At 41.9% G+C, this 19,431-nt stretch overlaps 1 protein-coding gene across 12 annotated transcripts in view; it reads left to right on the top strand.

Moving 5' to 3' along the window:
- The window catches only part of MAP4 (microtubule associated protein 4), a 421,944-nt gene that overhangs the window by 93,397 nt on the left and 309,116 nt on the right, over positions 1-19,431 (top strand). For all 12 annotated transcript variants that reach the window (XM_033931948.1, XM_033931947.1, XM_033931950.1 and 9 more), the window contains exons 3-4: positions 9,528-9,781; positions 12,966-13,034. In XM_033931948.1, coding sequence (XP_033787839.1) covers positions 9,544-9,781; positions 12,966-13,034 — 307 coding nt within the window. In that variant the 5' untranslated portion in view covers positions 9,528-9,543. The remainder of the gene's footprint in view (positions 1-9,527; positions 9,782-12,965; positions 13,035-19,431) is intronic.

Raw genomic sequence — 19,431 nt, 5'->3', positions numbered from 1 at the left:
AAAATGTTTGCGCAGTGACGTGCTGAAGATTTGTGGGATATTTTTTTCTCTTAAATAAAATGCTGCTGAAAGCAGACCATGGTGTTCCTAAACTGGAGAATGAGAAAAACAAATAATTCTTTAAATATGATACATTAACTGCAGACTTGTGGAGTATAGATTACCGTATATACTCTAATATAAACCGAGATTTTTTTGCCAAAAAAAGCCCAAAAATGGGGATCTGTTTATATTTGGGTCAGCGCTGATCCGATCCCCTCCCGAACTTGTTGCAAGCCTCTGCCAGCCTTGCCGTGAGACCTGGTGGTCCAGCAGTGGATGGGACAAGAGGAATCCCTCCCGCCTCCTGTCCCAGCCAATTCTACCTCCCTACTGCCTTCCCCACATACTTTTACATAGAAACATAGAAACATGATGGCAGATAAAGGCCAAATGGCCCATCTAGTCTGCCCATCCACAGTAACCATTATCTCTCTCTCCGAGAGATCCCACGTGCCTATCCCAGGCCCTTTTGAATTAAGACACAGTCTCTGTCTCCACCACTTCTTCTAGGAGACTGTTCCACGCATCTACCACCCTTTCTGTAAAAAAAGTATTTCCTTAGATTACTCCTGAGCCTATCATTTTTTAACTTCATCCTATGCCCTCTTGTTGCAGTTTCCTTTCAAATGAAAGAGACTCAACTCATATACATTTATATTATGTAGATATTTAAACGTCTCTATCATATCTCCCCTCTCCCGCTTTCCTCCAAAGTATACAGATTGAGATCTTTAAGTCTGTCCCCTTATGATGAAAACCACATACCATTTTAGTAGCTGTCCTCTGGACCGACTCCATCCTTTTTATATCTTTTTTTGAAGGTGCAGCCTCCAGAATTGTTTACAATATTCTAAATGAGGTCTCGCCAGAGTCTTATACAGAGGCATCAATATCTCCTTTTACCTACTAGCCATACCTCTCCCTATATAACCTAGCATCCTTCTAGCTTTTGCCATCACCTTTTCAACATGTTTGGCCACCTTAAGATCATCACATACAATTACACTTAGGTCCTGCTCTTCTGTCGTGCACATAAGTTATTCACTCCCTAAACTGTCCCATTCACTCTGGTTTTTACAGCCCAAATGCATGATCTTGCATTTCTTAGCATTAAATTTTAGCTGCCAAATTTCAGACCATTCTTCAAGCTTCGCCAGGTCTTTCTTCATGTTATTCACACCACCTGGTGTGTCTACTCTATTGCAGATTTTCGTATCGTCTGCAAAAAGGCAAACCTTACCTGACAACCCTTCAGCAATATTGTATATAAAAATGTTAAAAAGAACAGGCCCAAGGACACAACCTTGAGGCACACCACTGGTAACATCCCTTTCTTCAGAGCGATCTCCATTGATCACTACCCTCTTGTCGCCTTTCACTCAACCAGTTCTTTACCCAGCCTGTCACTTTGGGACCCATGCCGAGGGCACTCAGTTTATTTATTAGACATCTGTGTAGAACACTGTCAAAGGCTTTGCTAAAATCTAAATACGCCACATCTAGCGCACATCCTCTATCCAATTCTCTGGTCACCCAAAGAAACCGATCAGATTTGTCTAACAAGACCTACCTCTAGTGAATCCTTTAGTATCCCTGGTGGTCTAGCAGTGAACTGCAGTAGGAGCAACTTTCCTTCGCTCCTATCCATGCAGAGCCACTAGCTGATTGGCTGCCATGAGTTCAGGAAGTTCCTCCCAATTTCCTGTTCCCTGGGAAAGAGAAAAAGAAAAAGCTATGGATTTAATGTTGTTTCCACATGGCTATCAACTCAAGGGTTGGTCTACTCCACTCAGTATTTTATAGACTCACAAGTGAAAGTCTGATGTATCATGGGCATAGCACAAGAAATATAAGAACATAAGAATTGCCGCTGCTGGGTCAGACCAGTGGTCCACGGCGGCTCTTAGGTCAAAGACCAGTGCCTTAAGAAAGGATGGGGGTAAGTCGCATGGAATGTAATTATAGCTTGCTACGACCCTGACTGTGCACAGCAGGCAACCGCCTAGGCAAGGGGCGGGGCCCTCCTTTTAAAAATATTTTTGCTTCACAAATATGGTAACCCTACACTGCTTTCTTTGATGTTTTGTCTAGTCCAGTGGAAGACTTAAAGAAGTATTGTATAGTACATAACACTTTATAATCGGGTAAGAAATTTAGTTTAATATCTCACACGAATATGGGAAGTGCCGTGTCATTCTCTTTTAAGATTTGTTCTGGAAACTCAGCGAGTTCAGCTAGCTTCAAATGTTACCTGATATCCTGGCTCTCTGCTGGGCTGGCTGGAAGGAAGTACAGTGGTATGAAGATCTATGGAAGGCATGCAACTGTCTTCACAGGCTTAGAAACGAATTAATGTCATGAGCTGAAAATAAACCACCTCTCTAATAGTTGGCCTTTTTTAGTTACCTTCTCCCCTGCCTACCACCACTCGGGGAGGGGGGGCATCGATCGAATAACTGGTTTTAATATTATTGACCTCATTTTAATAGTAATGAGGTTGTTTGCAATTCAGAATTGGAGAATGTACTACTGTACAGAAAACCAAGTGGTGAGCCGTTTTGAGAAATGGGTTGACAAATTGTCGGTTGCTAAAGCAGTGAAAACTTGGTTTAGTGACCATCGGTATTCAATTGGAGCGTTTAGTGCATCTAGCCCTAGGGTGTTGCCCTGGAGCAGCATGACTCTTCACCTCCTCCCTTGTTCTACAAGGCAGTGTTGGGCATAGACTGTGCAATTTCAAGGCTATGCCAAACTAGAGAATGACATGGTGACTGTTACCCACAGCTAACTGCGGGCAGCCGGCTGGAACGGGGAAAAAATCAGCTGCTCGCTGCGGGTACAGGGACAAGACCATTCACTGCCCCATGGAGCAGTGAATGGCTTTATCTCCGCAGTAAAGGATCTGCTGCGAGGTGTCTTCTTTCCACCCCTCTGGGTCAGCAGTCCTGCCTCCTGCAAATCCAGCAGCCACCTTCCCTTCCCTATTGCGGGTCAAACAGTCCCCCACCCTCACACCTAGTGCATTCACTGCCGGGGATCTCATTTATAAACAGGCCTCCTTCCTGCCCTCCAGCTGCATGCCCCCTTTGCCAAATCTGACCTGGTGCACTTCCCTCCGATGTCAGAGCTGATGTGCAAGAGCCGCTGCTCGTGGTACATCCCTGCAAACAAATATGGCTGAAAGCAGGAAGGAGGAGGATTGTTGAGTGAGGTAACTGGGATTCCCGGCGAACATGGAAGGCTTCCCTCCGATGTCAGCTAGAAGCTCATTGCTAGAAGCTTTTCAAAACCCAGACAAAGTGCCGGGTTTTGAAAAGACTGACATGATAGAGAACAGGGAGGACCATTGGTCATGAATTCATATTTTGGTGGGAAAGTTCATTGGTCACAGAGACTAATTGATGCATTTCTTTTCTGGATGTAATGATCAGAAAGTGGTCAGATGGAAGCATGAGATACACGGTATATAGGAAACCCACCCATACCAACTGTTATCTACTTGGAGAGTCCCATCACTATCCATCCACAGAAAGAGGGAGTTCTTGTGCACACTAGGGGCACGGGCAGTGTGTCTGGGAGGGAATGCATGGATGGGAGAACATCGCAGGGGAGGAGACATAGGCATCCTGGGACTGTCTGCCAAGTCTCTTCCCTGAAGAAGCCCTTTCTGGAAACGTCAATCGCTCCTCCTAAACTTACTTGCTCCACTTCATCACTGACGCTGAAACCGTGGATTGAAGACAAAGTTTTATTTTATTTTTCTTTCCAGCTTATGATTTATCTTTAATCTTATCTATTGTTTTGCCTTTTGTCTTTGTTTTGTTCTATTTCTATCATTTAAATTTCTCCAGAATTCTACTGTTTAACAGCTCCCCCTTCTGCTTCTATTCCTTTCTCTCCTCTCTTCTACCTTCCAAAGTATTTAGATCAATGCTGTCTTGTTAAAATGTTTATTTTATTTTTCCTCTAACTCTACTTTTCACTTCTCTATTACCCTCCAGGTACTTTAGTTAGATTGTGAGCCTTCGGGACAGTAAGGGAATTTTTCAAGTACCTTTCTTATTTCTAATCTTAATGTATATTTTCTGTAAACCGCTTAGAACCTAACGGATGTAGCGGTATATAAGAAATAAATTACATTACATTACATTACATTACTAGTGAACAGAGCAGTAGGAGTGTGCGACCCAGGCGACCTTCAGAAAGAAAAGAACACCCTCTAGGACTGTGTTCTTCAACCTTCTTACACCTAAGGACCGGCAGAAATAAAATAATTATTTTGTGGACCGGCATCGGTCCGCAAACGGCGGTTGAAGAACACTGGGCTAAGTCGTGGGCCAGACCCAGCCCCATCTCTACCCAGTCTCCACCCCAGACCCTGCCCCCATAGTCCTAATTGTAACACTATTTTTTCCATTCATTTTTCATATATACACACAATATAATCTTATTAACAACTCATCGATCGCACCGCAGACCGGCAGTTGAAGAACACAGTTTTGGGCCTGATGCACATGCTGGCCCTGTGGACCGGTAGGAAATTTCTGTGGACCAGCACCGGTCCATGGACCGGTGGTTGAAGAACACTGCTCTAGGACACACTTCTTGCTAGCCTCTCTAGCTCTAAAACCTATGGACAGCCCAACCCAGAAAATCAGCAACGAACAACTTTCGGAGGACAGTGCTGCAACAGAATGAAAAATGTTAGTGCTTTCCTATGTCCAAGGAGTAATAGATCGCATAGGGAAACTACTAAAGAAAAATATCAAAACTGGTCATATTAGATTTGAGAACACAAAAGCCCTGGAGAAAGAAAACCGCTAGTGGCCAAGAAGACTTGGAGGCAATAGGGATAGAAAGACAACCTAATAACGTCAGTGGAGTTAAAGGGCTCTCCATAAACCCAGCATGGCAGCTACTCATCCAAAAGAAATTCAGCGCAAAAAGGACTGGGGCTGAGGATTAACACCTTCTCCCTCCATCTAAGTTTCTACCCTCCCTCTCTTTCTGACAGAATTTAAGTGACCACAGACTACCCCACCAGAATTTTAGAATTGTGTCCAACGGACATTCCCACCAAATTTGTGTTACTAATGAACTTTTCTGCCAGAATTCAAATCCGAGACCAACAAACTTTCCTGCCACATTTCAAATTTGTGACCAATGAACTTTCTCGCCAAATGTCAAATTTATGACCAGTGGTCCTCCCTGTTCTCCAATCAGGTCCGTGGATCCACTATATATAAAGACAAGCTGCAGCCCTCGCAGCATACCCCGACGGAAGCCACAACATGATGGCTAAAACATCAGTTTTACCTGCCCAGGCAAGACCCGGGCAATAGCAACAATCATGATGTCAGCCGTGGCAGCCTAAAAACATTGGCCATGTTTCGTTTTAAATGATGGTGAGACATAAAGACAGCAATGATGGACAGACAGGCTGAAATTCTAGTTGAAGCACATATGTGCAGTGCACATTTCTGTTGAGTACAAATTTGCAGATTTAATTAAAAAAAACAAAGTCCTATAATATAGAAACCCAAAAGGGAAATGACCTCGACCTAGTATACAGACCTTATTAGCTTTTCCTTTTTGAGGGTAACACTAGTATCCAGCCTTTGTATGTCCACCTTTTGGGTGGTAAGGTATGGCTACTGCCTTGAGGAGCTGATGCAGTAAACCAGGGGTGTCAAAGTCCCTCCTTGAGGGCCGCAATCCAATTAGGTTTTCAGGATTTCCCCAATGAATATGCATGAGATCTATTAGCATACAATGAAAGTAGTGCATGCAAATGGATCTCATGCATATTCATTGAAGAAATCCTGAAAACCAGACTGGATTGCGGCCCTCGAGGAGGGACTTTGACACCCTGATCTAAGAGATTCTAGCTACTTGTTCGTCCCCTGAGGAAGGCACTTTGAGTGCCGAAACTTGGATCATTGTTGGCTGTAGATTTTAAACTTTTCAACTTAATAAACTCCCCCATTGGTTGTTTCAGACATCTCACTTGCCTTTTTTTGTTTCTTTGCTGTATTCAGGGATCTCAAAGTCCCTCCTTGGGGGCCGCAATCCAGTCGGGTTTTCAGGATTTCCCCAATGAATATGCATTGAAAGCAGTGCATGTAAATAGATCTCATGCATATTCATTGAGGAAATCATGAAAACCCGACTGGATTGCGGCCCTCGAGGAAGGACTTTGACACCCCTGCAGTAAACTTATGTTGTGTGCTAATGTCAGCTAAAGTGAAAATTTAATTCCCCGATACAGTGATCAGATAGTGTGCAAATGCACACTTCTTTTGTGCATAGCCTAGTGTAGTGCAAACAGCTGAGACTAGCCCAGACCTGTATTCTGGTGCATCCAGTGCGCTCTATCTACTGATGCAGGTGTTCACTTCTATGTGTGCAGAAATCTTTCCCCATCACGTATGGTACTCCAGCCCCCTTAAGTTATGGATTGGAAGAATAGCTTAATGGTTAGTGCAGCAGCCTAAAAACTAGGGGAACGGGGTTAAATTTTCACTGTAGCTCCTTGCGACTCTGGACAAGTCACTTAACCCCTCCATTGCTCCAGGCACAAAAGAACCGGTATATAATATGTAAATCACTTTGCGTATAATCACAGAAAGGGAGTATTGCATATCAAATCTGTTCCCCCTTTTCCACTAAGTACAGTTCAGCTTCCCGGTTTTTGATCACACTAAATGGCTTTGTTTCAATAAACTAAAAGGATGTACATTATATATAATTATTATTTAATAAGCCTTTATCTCCTAGCAGTTCTGAGACTACTATAGTGCTTTCTGTTTAGTAACTGAAGTGTTTCTAAAAATCGTAGACTGTGTGTATTCCTTAGATATCTCAAAATCCAACAATGACATTTATGGGTAGCCAGCTCCATTTTTAGCCTTTTCTTAAAAGCTTTTTAGTAGAGAAATGAGTTAAGCCTAATGTGCAGGGTAATAAATGCTGATTGTGTAACAAACCACAAAAGACTCCCCCCCCCCCCCCCCCCCACCGCCGATCTGTTTGGATCAAACCTGCTGATTATGTAAGGCAGGAAGTATCTATGGATCATAGTCAAATTCTCCCCCCAACAAAAAAAAAACACAAAACCAAACAAACCACCCAACAACAAAAAAAACCCCCAAAAACTCCTGCCTCAGCAAATAATTTCACAAACATTAATTATTCAAAAAATGAGCTATAGTTGGATCTTTTCACCCAGACAGCAATAGCATAAAGTAGAATTCTATTAATTTGTAATGAATTTTTTTATTCCTCTTTAAATTCAGACACTCCTCTTCCCCCCCAAGCATGAATGTGGCATCTGACATACATCTCTCCTGCACCATCTCACGCGGCGGCCCTCTGGTCAAAGACCATCACACTAACTCAGACTAGCCTTACCTGTGTACGTTCCGGTTCAGCAGGAACTTATCTAACGTTGTCTTGAATCCCTGGAGGGTGTTTTCCCTTATGACAGACTCCGGGAGAGTGTTCCAGTTTTCCACCACTCTCTGGGTGAAGAAGAACTTCCTTATGTTCGTACAGAATCTATCCCCTTTCAATTTTAGGGAGATGCATCCTTGCCTGATGCCACTTTTTATTGGAAACCAATCAGTGTTGCCATATTCTGTTCTCACTGCAGATTTTTGATTTTCATAGAGGCTCTTTATTAGCTGAGTTATGGTGTTCGGGTATTCCCATTTATTCTAGATTTCTCCATAGTTTATCGTGATCCAAACAGTTGAAAGCTTTGCTGTGGTCGATGAAGCAAAAGTTATGGCAGCTTTTGATATTACATAGAAACATAGTACATGACGGCAGATAAAGACCTGAACGGTCCATCCAGTCTGCCAATAAGTTACATCGATTAAAAATACATGATTAGATGATTAGATTAACTTGTCTCTTCTTTGATATTTCTGGGCCGTAGACTATAAAGTCTGGTATTGTCCTAGGTTCCAAATGCTGAAGTTGCTGTCCAAGCTCACTCCAGCCTATCCAACCATCCTGTTGTTTGTAGGATATCTACCTTAAAGTCTGGCCAATAACATCCTTATGTTCCATATTAGTGGAATTCCCATTGATGCCCATCCCAGCCCATCTTATACCGAAACACCATATATGGAATACAGACCATGAAGGTCTGTCCAATATTGGCCTTAGTTCTTTAATTTACATCCTTCATTTTCTAATTAGAGATCCTCTATTTTTACCCCACACTTTTTTGAATTCCATCATCGTTTTCCTCTCCACCACTTCCCTCGGGAGGGCATTCCAGGCATCTACTACCCTCTCCATGAAGAAGAATTTCCTAATATTGCTCCTAAGTCTTCCTTCCCATAATCTCAAATTATGCCCTCAAGTTTTACTATTTTGTCTTCTCTGGAAAAGATTTGGTTCTTCGGGGGATTGATCTTAACTAGGGCTTATATTTGGGTAGGACTTATATTTGAAGCATCTTTAAAAATCATGCTATGTCTTATTTTCAGGGAAACAGGGTAGTGAGGACAACCTGTCCTGAACCTCCTCAGGGACTGATTTAAGTACAATGAAGTGTTGATAGTATGACAATCTGCTTTTACATACAGTATTTGGTTTTAAGCTACTTATGTTCTTGTGATCAGCCAGTCATTCCAGTGTGAATGGACTATAGGTAAATTTTTTGGATCTGTGACCCCTTTGCCTTGCAGACTGAGTAGGCTACTTGCCCAGAGGCAAGGTAGAACTTAGTTGGCAGCTGAGAGGCTGCCATTGCTGGGGCAGATGGGGAAGATTCTGCCTAGTACTGCATAGGCTCTATCTATACAAGTGTCCACAGTGTTAATGGGTACTAAAGCGACTGATATAGTCTTTAATGGAAACAAAAACAAAAACTGTGGATACAGATGTTCTGGAGATAATTTATTGAACACTGATATATAAAACCATGAAAATTCAATTAAAAAAGTACAATGATAAAAAATACAGTGACCCTACACAGTCCAACCAGACCCTACACAGTCCGTGTTTCGGCGAACACGTCTTCCTCAGGGGTCCAATGGTTTGCAAACTCACATATAAAGAATTGGACTGAAAACAGTCTATTGTCTTTTAACATGCGAGCAAAGAACACCGTAGACAAGCTGAAGTAGCAAAAATATGCTAAGCTGTTTTCAGTCCAATTCTTTATATGTGAGTTTGCAAACCATTGGACCCCTGAGGAAGGCGTGTTCGCCGAAACATGGACCGTGTAGGGTCCGGTTGGATTTTTATCACTGTATTTTTTTATCATTTTACTTTTTAAATTGAATTTTCATGTTTTTATATGTCAGTGTATAATAAATTATCTCCAGAACATCTGTATCCACAGTTTTTGGGGTCTTTTTTTTTATTGGTGGATTATTGGGTCTCCCCATTTTTCTTTATAGTCTTTAATGGCACATAATTATTAATCTGCTATAATCTACAGCATATGAGACGTACCTTTATCTCCCTAGGTTCTGGTGGTAGAGAATGGCAGATCTTCAGCCCAATTTTGATCTGGAGGATGCACTGACTGACCAGCCGCCGGATATGGAGCCAGAGATAAAACGGGATTTCATCAGCTCGTTGGAGGCAGAGCCTTATGACGATGTTGTTGGTGAATCCTGTGGTAAAACGGACTATATTCCCTTACTGGATGATGATGAAGCCAAGGCTGGAAGCCAGGAGCCAAAGAGCAAATACCATGCTGATGGTTCCCTGGTGGAATGTAAGTTTGCTGTGCATTGTGGGAAGGGGCAAGGGATGGTAATCATTAGACATTGGCTGCATTTATAGCAGACTGCTGGGCTCTGAGCTTTAATAAGTAACTTTCCTGGGATTTTGTTTAGCTTTGTATTTTTTGGGGGAAAGATTTCAATATTTTCTGTGTTTGGGGGGTCAGCAGATGTCTGTACAAGAAAACAATTAGCTGCTTTAGAGAGGGCTATTTCTATGGTGTCCTGTCTGAAGAGCCAAAATCGGTATCCTGCCTAGTTCAGAGCACCAATTTAGAGTTATTCAACTTTCCAACATTGACAGGCATTTTACATAAGGAGTTGAGTATAGTTGTGAACTTGAAAGGATTTAAAAAAAAAAAAAATTAAAGGAGGTGTTTTGAGGGAAGGGGGAGTATAAGGTTGAATTCTCCAACTCCATAAGAACATAAGATTTGCCGCTGCTGGGTCAGACCAATAGTCCATCGTGCCCAGCAGTCCGCTCACGTGGCGGCCCCCTAGGTCAAAGACCAGCGCCCAATTTGAGTCTACACTTCTCCCTTGTTATTCGCGGGGGATACGGGCAGAGCCGGACCACGAATGGCGAAAAACCGCGATTATCCGGCTCTGACCCACCCCCACCTCCCTGCCGCCTTCCCGGCCTTCCCTGGTGGTCTAGCGGGCTTTTGGGGCAGGAGTGATCTTCCTACGCTCCTGCCCCGTGCAGATCGCCATGAGGAAATGGCTGCTGTGAGCTCGCGTAGTCTCTCGAGACTACGACGGGAACTCCCTACAGCCGAAATGGCTCGAGAGACTACGTGAGCTCACAGCAGCCATTTCCTCATGGCGATCTGCACGGGGCAGGAGCGTAGGAAGATCGCTCCTGCCCTGAAAGCCCGCTAGACCACCAGGTAAGGCTGGGAAGGTGGCAGGGAGGTAAAAAAATATAGTTTTTTAAATTTTCCCCCTCCCCAGAAAAAAATCGCGATTATGTGAAATCGTGTGTGCAGAAACCGCGAATGGGGAGGGGGAAGTGTAGTCCTATTTGTGTAAGTTCTGTTCCAGCAGGAACTTATCCGACCTTTTCTTGAATCCCTGAAGGGTGCTTTCCCCTGTAACAGCTTCCAGAAGAGCCTTCCAGATTTCTACCACATTACCTCTCTCTCTCATACATTCCCTCATACGGTATTAAGGCCAAATTCTGCATCCAAAGAACCCCTTATCCCTATCCCAACAAGGGTGTTGTGCTAGTGTAGTCACAATACAAAGACATTTCTGATTGTAGTGTTATAATTAATAATAGTAATTTGATCTCGCGAACAGCAACATAAATGCATATTGTGAAGTAATATCTCCCAAAAAGTCACTTAGGACCTAGAGCAACTCTGCCTTGCTTGTTCTAGGGCCTAATATATTTAGGGCACTGACTCTTGGTAGGGCCTTTGTTTCATCAATACATCACATCTATTGGGAAAACTGAACAAGCTAATTTTTTTCCCCTGTACATTGCTATGTAGAAATTTGATGTTAAGAGAACACCTGGCCTTGGCCTCCCACACGCAGCACATATACCAAATACAGAATAAATGATCACAAACTAGAAATAGAGATGTAATCGGAACCCCCCAAATTCAGACCTTTCATGTAGTACAGCACAGAAATTAGAGATGCCTTTTCCCCTATATTGTGCAAAATATAAGGATAGATGCGAGGAATGGGTGGGTAGGGGGGGGGTGTGTGGTGCTCAGATGCTAAAAGTCTTTAACCTATTTCAGGAATGGTGGAGTTTAACAGAGGCTTTATGAGCTTGCTTTTCTTGTCTTTTCCCCAAAGATTTGGATGGTATAACAGTGTACTGTGGTTCTACCACTCTTACAGTAAGGATCGTTGTGGCTCAGACATGTTGTCAGCTGCTTAGATTGAAACCTAGATCTGCTAAAAGTTGACCTTAACCAAGTTTATTTTACTTGTCTGGTTTTATTGAGCTACATTTGTACTGCTGTAGCTTTACTTCAGCATTTGAAGAATGGATTGAATAGATTAGATTAGAGAATGACACGGGGACAAATTTTTCCCCATCACTGTGGGAATTCATTTTTCCGTCCTGTCCCCATGAGTTCTTTTCCTGTCCCATTCCTGCAAGCTCTGTCCTCATCTGCGCAAGCCTCAAACACTTTAAAATCATAAGCAGCAACATTCTAGAGCTCAGACTGTGATGTCATAATGCCTCATTCCACCAATGCCTAAGCTCCGTCCTCATCTGCACAAGCCTCAAACACTTTAAAATCATAAGCAGCAACATTCTAGAGCTCAGACTGTGATGTCATAATGCCTCATTCCACCAATGCCTAAGCTCTGTCCTCATCTGCACAAGCCTCAAACACTTTAAAATCATAAGCAGCAACATTCTAGAGCTCAGACTGTGATGTCATAATGCCTCATTCCACCAATGCCTAAGCTCTGTCCTCATCTGCACAAGCCTCAAACACTTTAAAATCATAAGTAGCAACATTCTAGAGCTCAGACTGTGATGTCATAATGCCTCATTCCACCAATGCCTAAGCTCCGTCCTCATCTGCACAAGCCTCAAACACTTTAAAATCATAAGCAGCAACATTCTAGAGCTCAGACTGTGATGTCATAATGCCTCATTCCACCAATGCCTAAGCTCTGTCCTCATCTGCGCAAGCCTCAAACACTTTAAAATCATAAGCAGCAATATTCTAGAGCTCAGACTGTGATGTCATAATGCCTCATTCCACCAATGCCTAAGCTCCGTTCTCATCTGCACAAGCCTCAAACACTTTAAAATCATAAGTGGCAACATTCTAGAGCTCAGATTGTGATGTCATAATGCCTCATTCCACCAATGCCTGAGCTCCTCCTCATCTGCACAAGCCTCAAACACTTTAAAATCATAAGTGTTTGAGGATTGTGTGGTTAAGGCAGAGTTTACAGGAATGGGGCAGGGGCAGTGACAAAACTCATGGTGGCAGGATGGGAAAATGAGTTTCCGCGGGGACGGGGAAAAATGAATCCTCGTGTCATTCTCTAGATTAGATGCCATCTATTTAAATGCTTCACAATTGGACCAGGCAGTCATCAAATGCATGAACTGTTCAGACGCACCTTTGGACTATGTTGCATTCTGGAACCCTTTGGCAGTCGCTTCTCACACTTTTCATGTGGTGGTTACAGGTACAGCAGGTGGTCAGCGAGCAGTGCTTGAGAATGGCGACCATGAAATCGGGGAGAATGACACCACAGGTAGGGATTTGTAAAGCATCATTTGACGTGTATGCTAGAAGGTCTACATGAGGAGTTCTCATGATCCAGTATCCCAAATGACTTTTTACATGAGATTGCAGTGATCATGAGACATCCAAACTTCTGCAACAAGACAGCTGTTAAGTCTATCTTGTTCCCCCCCCACCTGTATTCAGACTTTACATGTCTTTTGCAATATATCAACAGTGTGTACAAAAAAAAATAAAATACAAATCTGAGGATGGACCAGGCTGTTGAATACTGTCTTCAGTACACCACATATCATCCCCATCGTGGTTGGCATGGTGGTGATGTCACAAGCAGTATTTAAACATGGCCTACATGGTGTGGTGGATGAGGATGCTCTGGTCACCGGATGGTCTGTGAGGGTCTTTCCTGCAATCTGTGGAACTCCTGAAATCCTTGTTCCAAAAACAAGTGCCTCTGTTTGTGCTCCTGTGGAGGTATAGGCAGACTGATTCTTAAAACTGCCAAACCGTGGCAGTCCTGGCAGAAAATAAAAACGGCCGCTCTCCCTTTGAGATGTAAGGCCATAGATGGGACAGTACTAAATACAAGGGTTGGGCAGTAATTTCAAGTTTATTATATATTTGATTAATCGCTTACTCAAATTTCTAAGCGATGCACATATCTAGAAAAATATATACAATTAAAAAGGCATCAACACAGACAGATTAAGTAGACTGTATATGCATAACATGATAAGGACTAGCAGTACGAATATGTTGAAACGAAAGGAAAGGATGGGTAAGAACTACATATTGCTGATAGAAAAGAGAACAATTATGGTAAAAAAACAATAGGGAGGGAATAAACAATGAACCTTGAAGAGGTTATAAAGATGGAATGGAACTCCCAATTAGACTGTTTTAGGTATCAAAGGTGTCCCTGAAAAGAAAGCTTTTTAATTTGCTCTTAAATTTATCTAGATTGTTTTCTTCTCTTAAGTAAATGGGGAGGGAGTTCCATGTTTGCGGAGCCATAACAGAGAAAATAAAATGCCGCTGTGTATTAATAATTTTGAGTGAAGGAATGACTAATAAATGTTGATCAATAGATCTGAGTAAACGGTTAGGTAATTACATCAATGGAGTCAGGTTGACCTATGGCGCATTTCGGAAAGAAATTAAGATTGTATTGCTTGATAGATTCATTTCCTAAATAAAAGTTATATTAATTACAATAATTTTACTCTGGCTATTCTTAAAAAAAATATGTTGTTCTTTTGCTGCTTGTATTTTGTATTTCACTGATTGTCCAGCTCTCTTCAGTGTAAACCGCCTAGAAATCGTCTGATTGTGGCGGTATAGAAGAATAAAGTTAAGTTAAGTATATGTGAGCACTTTGAGCCAAGCCAGAAAGCGTCCTTGTATGGAGATAATGAACGTAGTGAGATCCAAAAATCAAAACTTATGCATAATGCTGTCGGGCCATCACACAGGCTTGATGTACATATGTTTAAGTATCCAACTTTTACTAGGCCACAGCAAATCTGGTCTTGGCATGTGCAAACATGGGACTTTTCTAGTCTAATAAGTTGATGTTTCTAACCCGCTCAATCCCTTTGCAGGCCTAAAGCAGCTTATAGCAAAATATAATTTGATTGTTAGAAATAACAGTACTTAATCCTAATATTATTTTAGTTGTATAATGGTTCAAATAAGAAAGATTTTAATCCTTTGCAAAACATTTGTTGCTATTATGTATGCTGCCATTGTTCCTCGCCTAGATCTGTGGATGGGTACGGGTTATAAATACTTTTAAATAAATGAAGACATTTTTCAAGGTAGATTATCAATCTGTTCTGATTTAGAATTAATTGTTAAGAAAAAGAATTAGATAAATATCTTTCGTGTTTAATTCCTCTGAAAGATGGACCTACCAGGTCAAGTCAGTGTAATGTGTGGCTAGTACTTGCTCTGTGGCAGGGGTGTCAAGCTCAAATACACTGGGCCAAAATTAAAAACTTGGACAAAGTCGCGGGCCAACCTTGATATCTATTGAAAAAATGTCTACAATTGAGGAAGTTTTTCCTTTTCATCAGATATAACGATGAATAGGCACATGTGATGAGTGTAGGCCACGCTCAATATGGTGAGAGGGAAAAAGAAGTAGGGGACAAAAAAAAAAGAAATTGTACATACAAAGTGTGTGTGGGAAACACAACACATGTTGAGAACCTGGGCATTAAGAATGTGCAACAAATCTTGAAAGATAATAAAAGAAAACTAAATAATAAGATAAACCAAGTAATTGTACAACTCCAAAAGGAAACTGTAGATAATCTATTTTAAAAAATGATATGTTAAAAAAAACCCAACAAATGACGTAAGGTATAACTAGCCCATGATTGATAAAAAAAATAGATGAGCCAAACTTAAAAGGGAAAAATTACAAAGGGATTAAAACCAAAACGGACAAAATAAAATACCATGTGAATTAGCAACATATGTTTGAAAAAGTGTAAAAATATAATCATAATAAAAACCATTACGTGAAGCAGAGAAAACGAATAGGAATATGGAAAAAACACTAGCACTGGAAAAGAATGAGTACCAGAAAACAAAACGCTAAAATTAGAACATGATCAAAAGACTATTTAAAACAAGGGATTGAAAAGAAGAAAAAATGATGAAAAAAATCAATACTTACCCAAAAAAGCAATTGCAGAAGAGTCCAATGCTACTGTGACGCAGTGCGAGACTGTGAAGAGAGCCTGCGAACGCCACGGGAACTTGTAAAAACGTCAAATGTGATGACATGCCTAATGGGGATGTGAGCTGATTGGGCCAAAAAACTGTCTACTGGCAGGCCAGCTCTAGTAGACATTTGGGCCCGGATTATGTATAGGACGCCTGTCCCGGGCGTCCTATACAGAATTGGACTTAAACCCGATTCTGTAACCAACGTCCATGTTGCAGATGCCAGTGACAGAATCGGGTTTGTTTAGACATGGCCCCCAACGACCCCCCCCCCCCGAAGATAGCCAGCAGAATCAGGGCCTTGGTGCCTCTTCTATCAAACTTCACAAGCAGTTTTTAGCGCAGGGAGCTGCGCTGCTCCCAACTCTGTGTTCCTATGAGCGTCGGGATCAGCGCGAGCCATTCAGCACAGCTCACTGCGCTACAAACCGCTGGTGCAGTTTGATAGAAGAGGCCCAAGGTATTTTCCTGTGGGCCAAATATAATTACACTGCAGGCCAGATTTGGCCCACGGGCCTGAGTTTGACACCCCTGCTCTTTGGGAAAGTGAGATTAAATTAACTGTTTGGGCAGGGACTATATCATGAAGGATCCTGATAGATAGCAAGACTTGAAAATTTATCCAAGCCTGAAATAGCTACCAATGAAGCTTTTTAAAAAAGCAGTGAAGCATGACAAAATTTGCTCTTGTCTAAAAAACCATCCTCCGCTGTATTCTGTAATAACTAGGGCTGTACATAGATTAAAATATTTTATTACACAATTAATTGCATAAAGCATCCCTTCACATTTCCTCCTTTTATAATGCAATATATATATATATAGCAGATGTAAATTCTCAAAACTGATTTATTTCAATTCAATTGTCACATAGAAAGGTGGAATATCAAATCTCATTACCCCCTTTACTAAACTAAAAATCTTTTCTTACCTTTGTTGTCTGGTGATTTTATCTTTCTAATCATCTCATTCTGCATCTCTGGCTCCGCTTCCCTTTGTATATTCCCTTTTTTTTCTGCTCTTTACTTTTTGTCCTATATCAGTCTTTCACAATCTCTTCTTCCATTTTCTTCCTCCTTTTCAAATCTGTCTAGATTCCATTTCTTCCCTGCCATTCATGGACACCTTCATTTCCCTTTTAATCTTTTTTTCTTCTGACTTTTCATAGCCTGCCAGCAGTGCTAGCAATAAAGCTGATGTAAATTCCTGTGCCGGTGTAGCAGAGACTGAAGAGACCAGTGGTGCTCTGCATTAATTGCTAGCACTGCCGGTAGGCTATGAAAAGAGGGGATATAGTGGACCATGTTAGGTGGCAGCTCTCGAGGGGGGTAGCAGTATCGGTGACAATTCTCACGGGGGGGGGGGGGGGTGGAGGGGTGAGAGGCAGTGGCAGAAATGGCTGAAGCTCCGTAAACGATCCTCTGATGGTGCTGACGACATATCCAGTGGAGGTGCACCGGAAATTATAAGGAAGGAAGACGGGACCACAACTGTCCATGGAGAATTCTAGGGACTAAGATAGGCCAGACCGCATCAGACCAAGTTAACGTGTTAAAATTTTTAACATTCATTAAACAACATGGTGATCATGGTAACGCATTCATTGTTCAGCCCTAGTAATAACTGTACTCAATTCCTCAATGTGATTGAAATATCCAGATTTAGAACATTGCAATAGTCCAAGTGAGACAAAATTCTTTGAACTAGCAATCTAAAATGTTGTTCCAAAAAAGTTCCCCCCTAATAGATCTTAATTGCTTTGGATTGAAAAGAATTTTCATAAATAAATTATCCACCTCCATTTCAAAAGAGAGTGTAGAATCCAAAATTATCCAAAGTACTCCCAATGAATTTTCTATCTTCTGGTGCTCTACAGAGTTCATTTGAATTGAACTGGGAAGATGATCTAATTGATTAGAAAACCTTAACACCTTTGTTTTTCAGGCATTCAACTTAAGTTTAAAAAAAATGGCCCATTGTTATACTTTTTCAGTACCTAGAAATAATTTGGATTGAGTTGCATTTAGATCTTCTGTAACTAGAACCAAAATAAATATATCGGCATAGGAGAGGCAAAGCTTGTCCTTTTCAAGAACAAGAGTTTGTGGACAAGTCATAAAAAAGTTGAACAGAACTGGAGATGCTGAGCCCTGTGGAGCTCTACAGGTCAATGGCCAAACTTTTGACACCTTGTTCTTCATCATGCATCTTCTCAGTGGCATAGTAAGGGGAGGCGGGGGATGTGGACCACCCTGGCAGCCGTTCTGGTGGGGAGCATCGACATCTCTCCTCTTCACCCTGCCCAGCACGAGCATCGTCTTCCACCTCGGCTTCCATCTGACATCACTTCCTGGTCACAGAATCAGGATGTAATGTCGGAAGGGAACTGAGGCCGGCGTGAGCAGGAGGTGGAAGATGCTGCACTTTCTGAAGAACATTTGAAGAGGTGGGGGGGGGGGGGGTTGGGGTTGACACTAGCCTGGACGCCACCGCTCCTCATTATGCCACTGTATCTTCTATTAATTACTAAACCCAGAATTGCTGTGGCCTGTTTGTAAAAAAAAAAAAAAAAATTTATAGTGCACCAAGTTCTCTTATGTTAAGACCACATTATCCAGTTTAACAGTCATAGCATGCTGGCTGAATAATGCTTCCATGCCCCTCCCCCCAAAATAGTGTGCAGTTAGCACATCTTAAGAGGTGAACTACTGTTCATTTTTTCTTCCCACATTAAGCAGTGTTGGTGCATAACGTTGTGTACTAAAAGGGACCCTAATATCAGGGAAAAGAACTTCTGCTATCAGCCTAGTTCTGCTGTTTCCCAAGCCATGAGAACAGTAGCTATAGCAGAGGTGGTGCGATTCCCCCCACTCGAAAACATTTTTTTTTTTTTTCCTACCTGGGTTATTCTTCAGGGAACTCACTTATTCTAAGTTAGGCTTCCTGGCACAGGCATACTGACGTGGAATACCTTCCTGCTTTAAGCTGAGTTTTCATGGAACTTAAGGCAGGTCTTCTGCTGGCATAATAAAGAATTTCTCCGAGGACAAGCGGGCAGTATATTCTCACATATGAGCGACGTCCATGGAGCCTGGCACGGACATGTACCAAAGTGTACTGTCAGTGATTGTTTTTTTATCTAATTTTGTACTGCAGATCTTGTTGAAACCAACGAGCGCTACTAGGCATGTACCCTATTTCTGGGTTTCTCCCTCCATTCATTGTAAACGGAATAATGTAATGACATTCAGCAATTGTTAAACACCCTCGCGTTTATCGATCCAAGCAGTGAGTGCTCTAGTATCCCTTCCTGAGCTGCCTAGTTAACCATGGCCCAGACTGTAGCCTTATCGCCAACATGAATTAGGTTGCATGGTGTTCAGTACTCCTAAACAGCTAAATTGAAGGATTACAAAGGATTATGGAACTGTAGACTAAGGACCCCCCAGCAGCAGAAGAGACGGAGTAGACGGCAAACCAATAAAGCCAGACAGGTGATTGTTTCCATTGGTTTGCTGTCTATTCTGTTGCTGGTGTCTTATTTACGGAGAGATTTCGTTCTTCTGTTTTCTCTGTTGTAGTCTAAGGACACACTTAATGTTGCCAGCATTACCTTACTTGGATGAGTCATTGGAGTTCTTTAGCAGAACAGGTTTCAAAATTACTTTTAAATA

This window comes from Geotrypetes seraphini, chromosome 2 (genome assembly GCF_902459505.1).
Source record: "Geotrypetes seraphini chromosome 2, aGeoSer1.1, whole genome shotgun sequence".
Taxonomy (NCBI): Eukaryota; Metazoa; Chordata; class Amphibia; order Gymnophiona; family Dermophiidae; genus Geotrypetes; species Geotrypetes seraphini.
The sequence above is the reverse complement of the archived record's forward strand: the minus strand, read 5'-3'. Positions and strand labels throughout refer to the sequence as shown.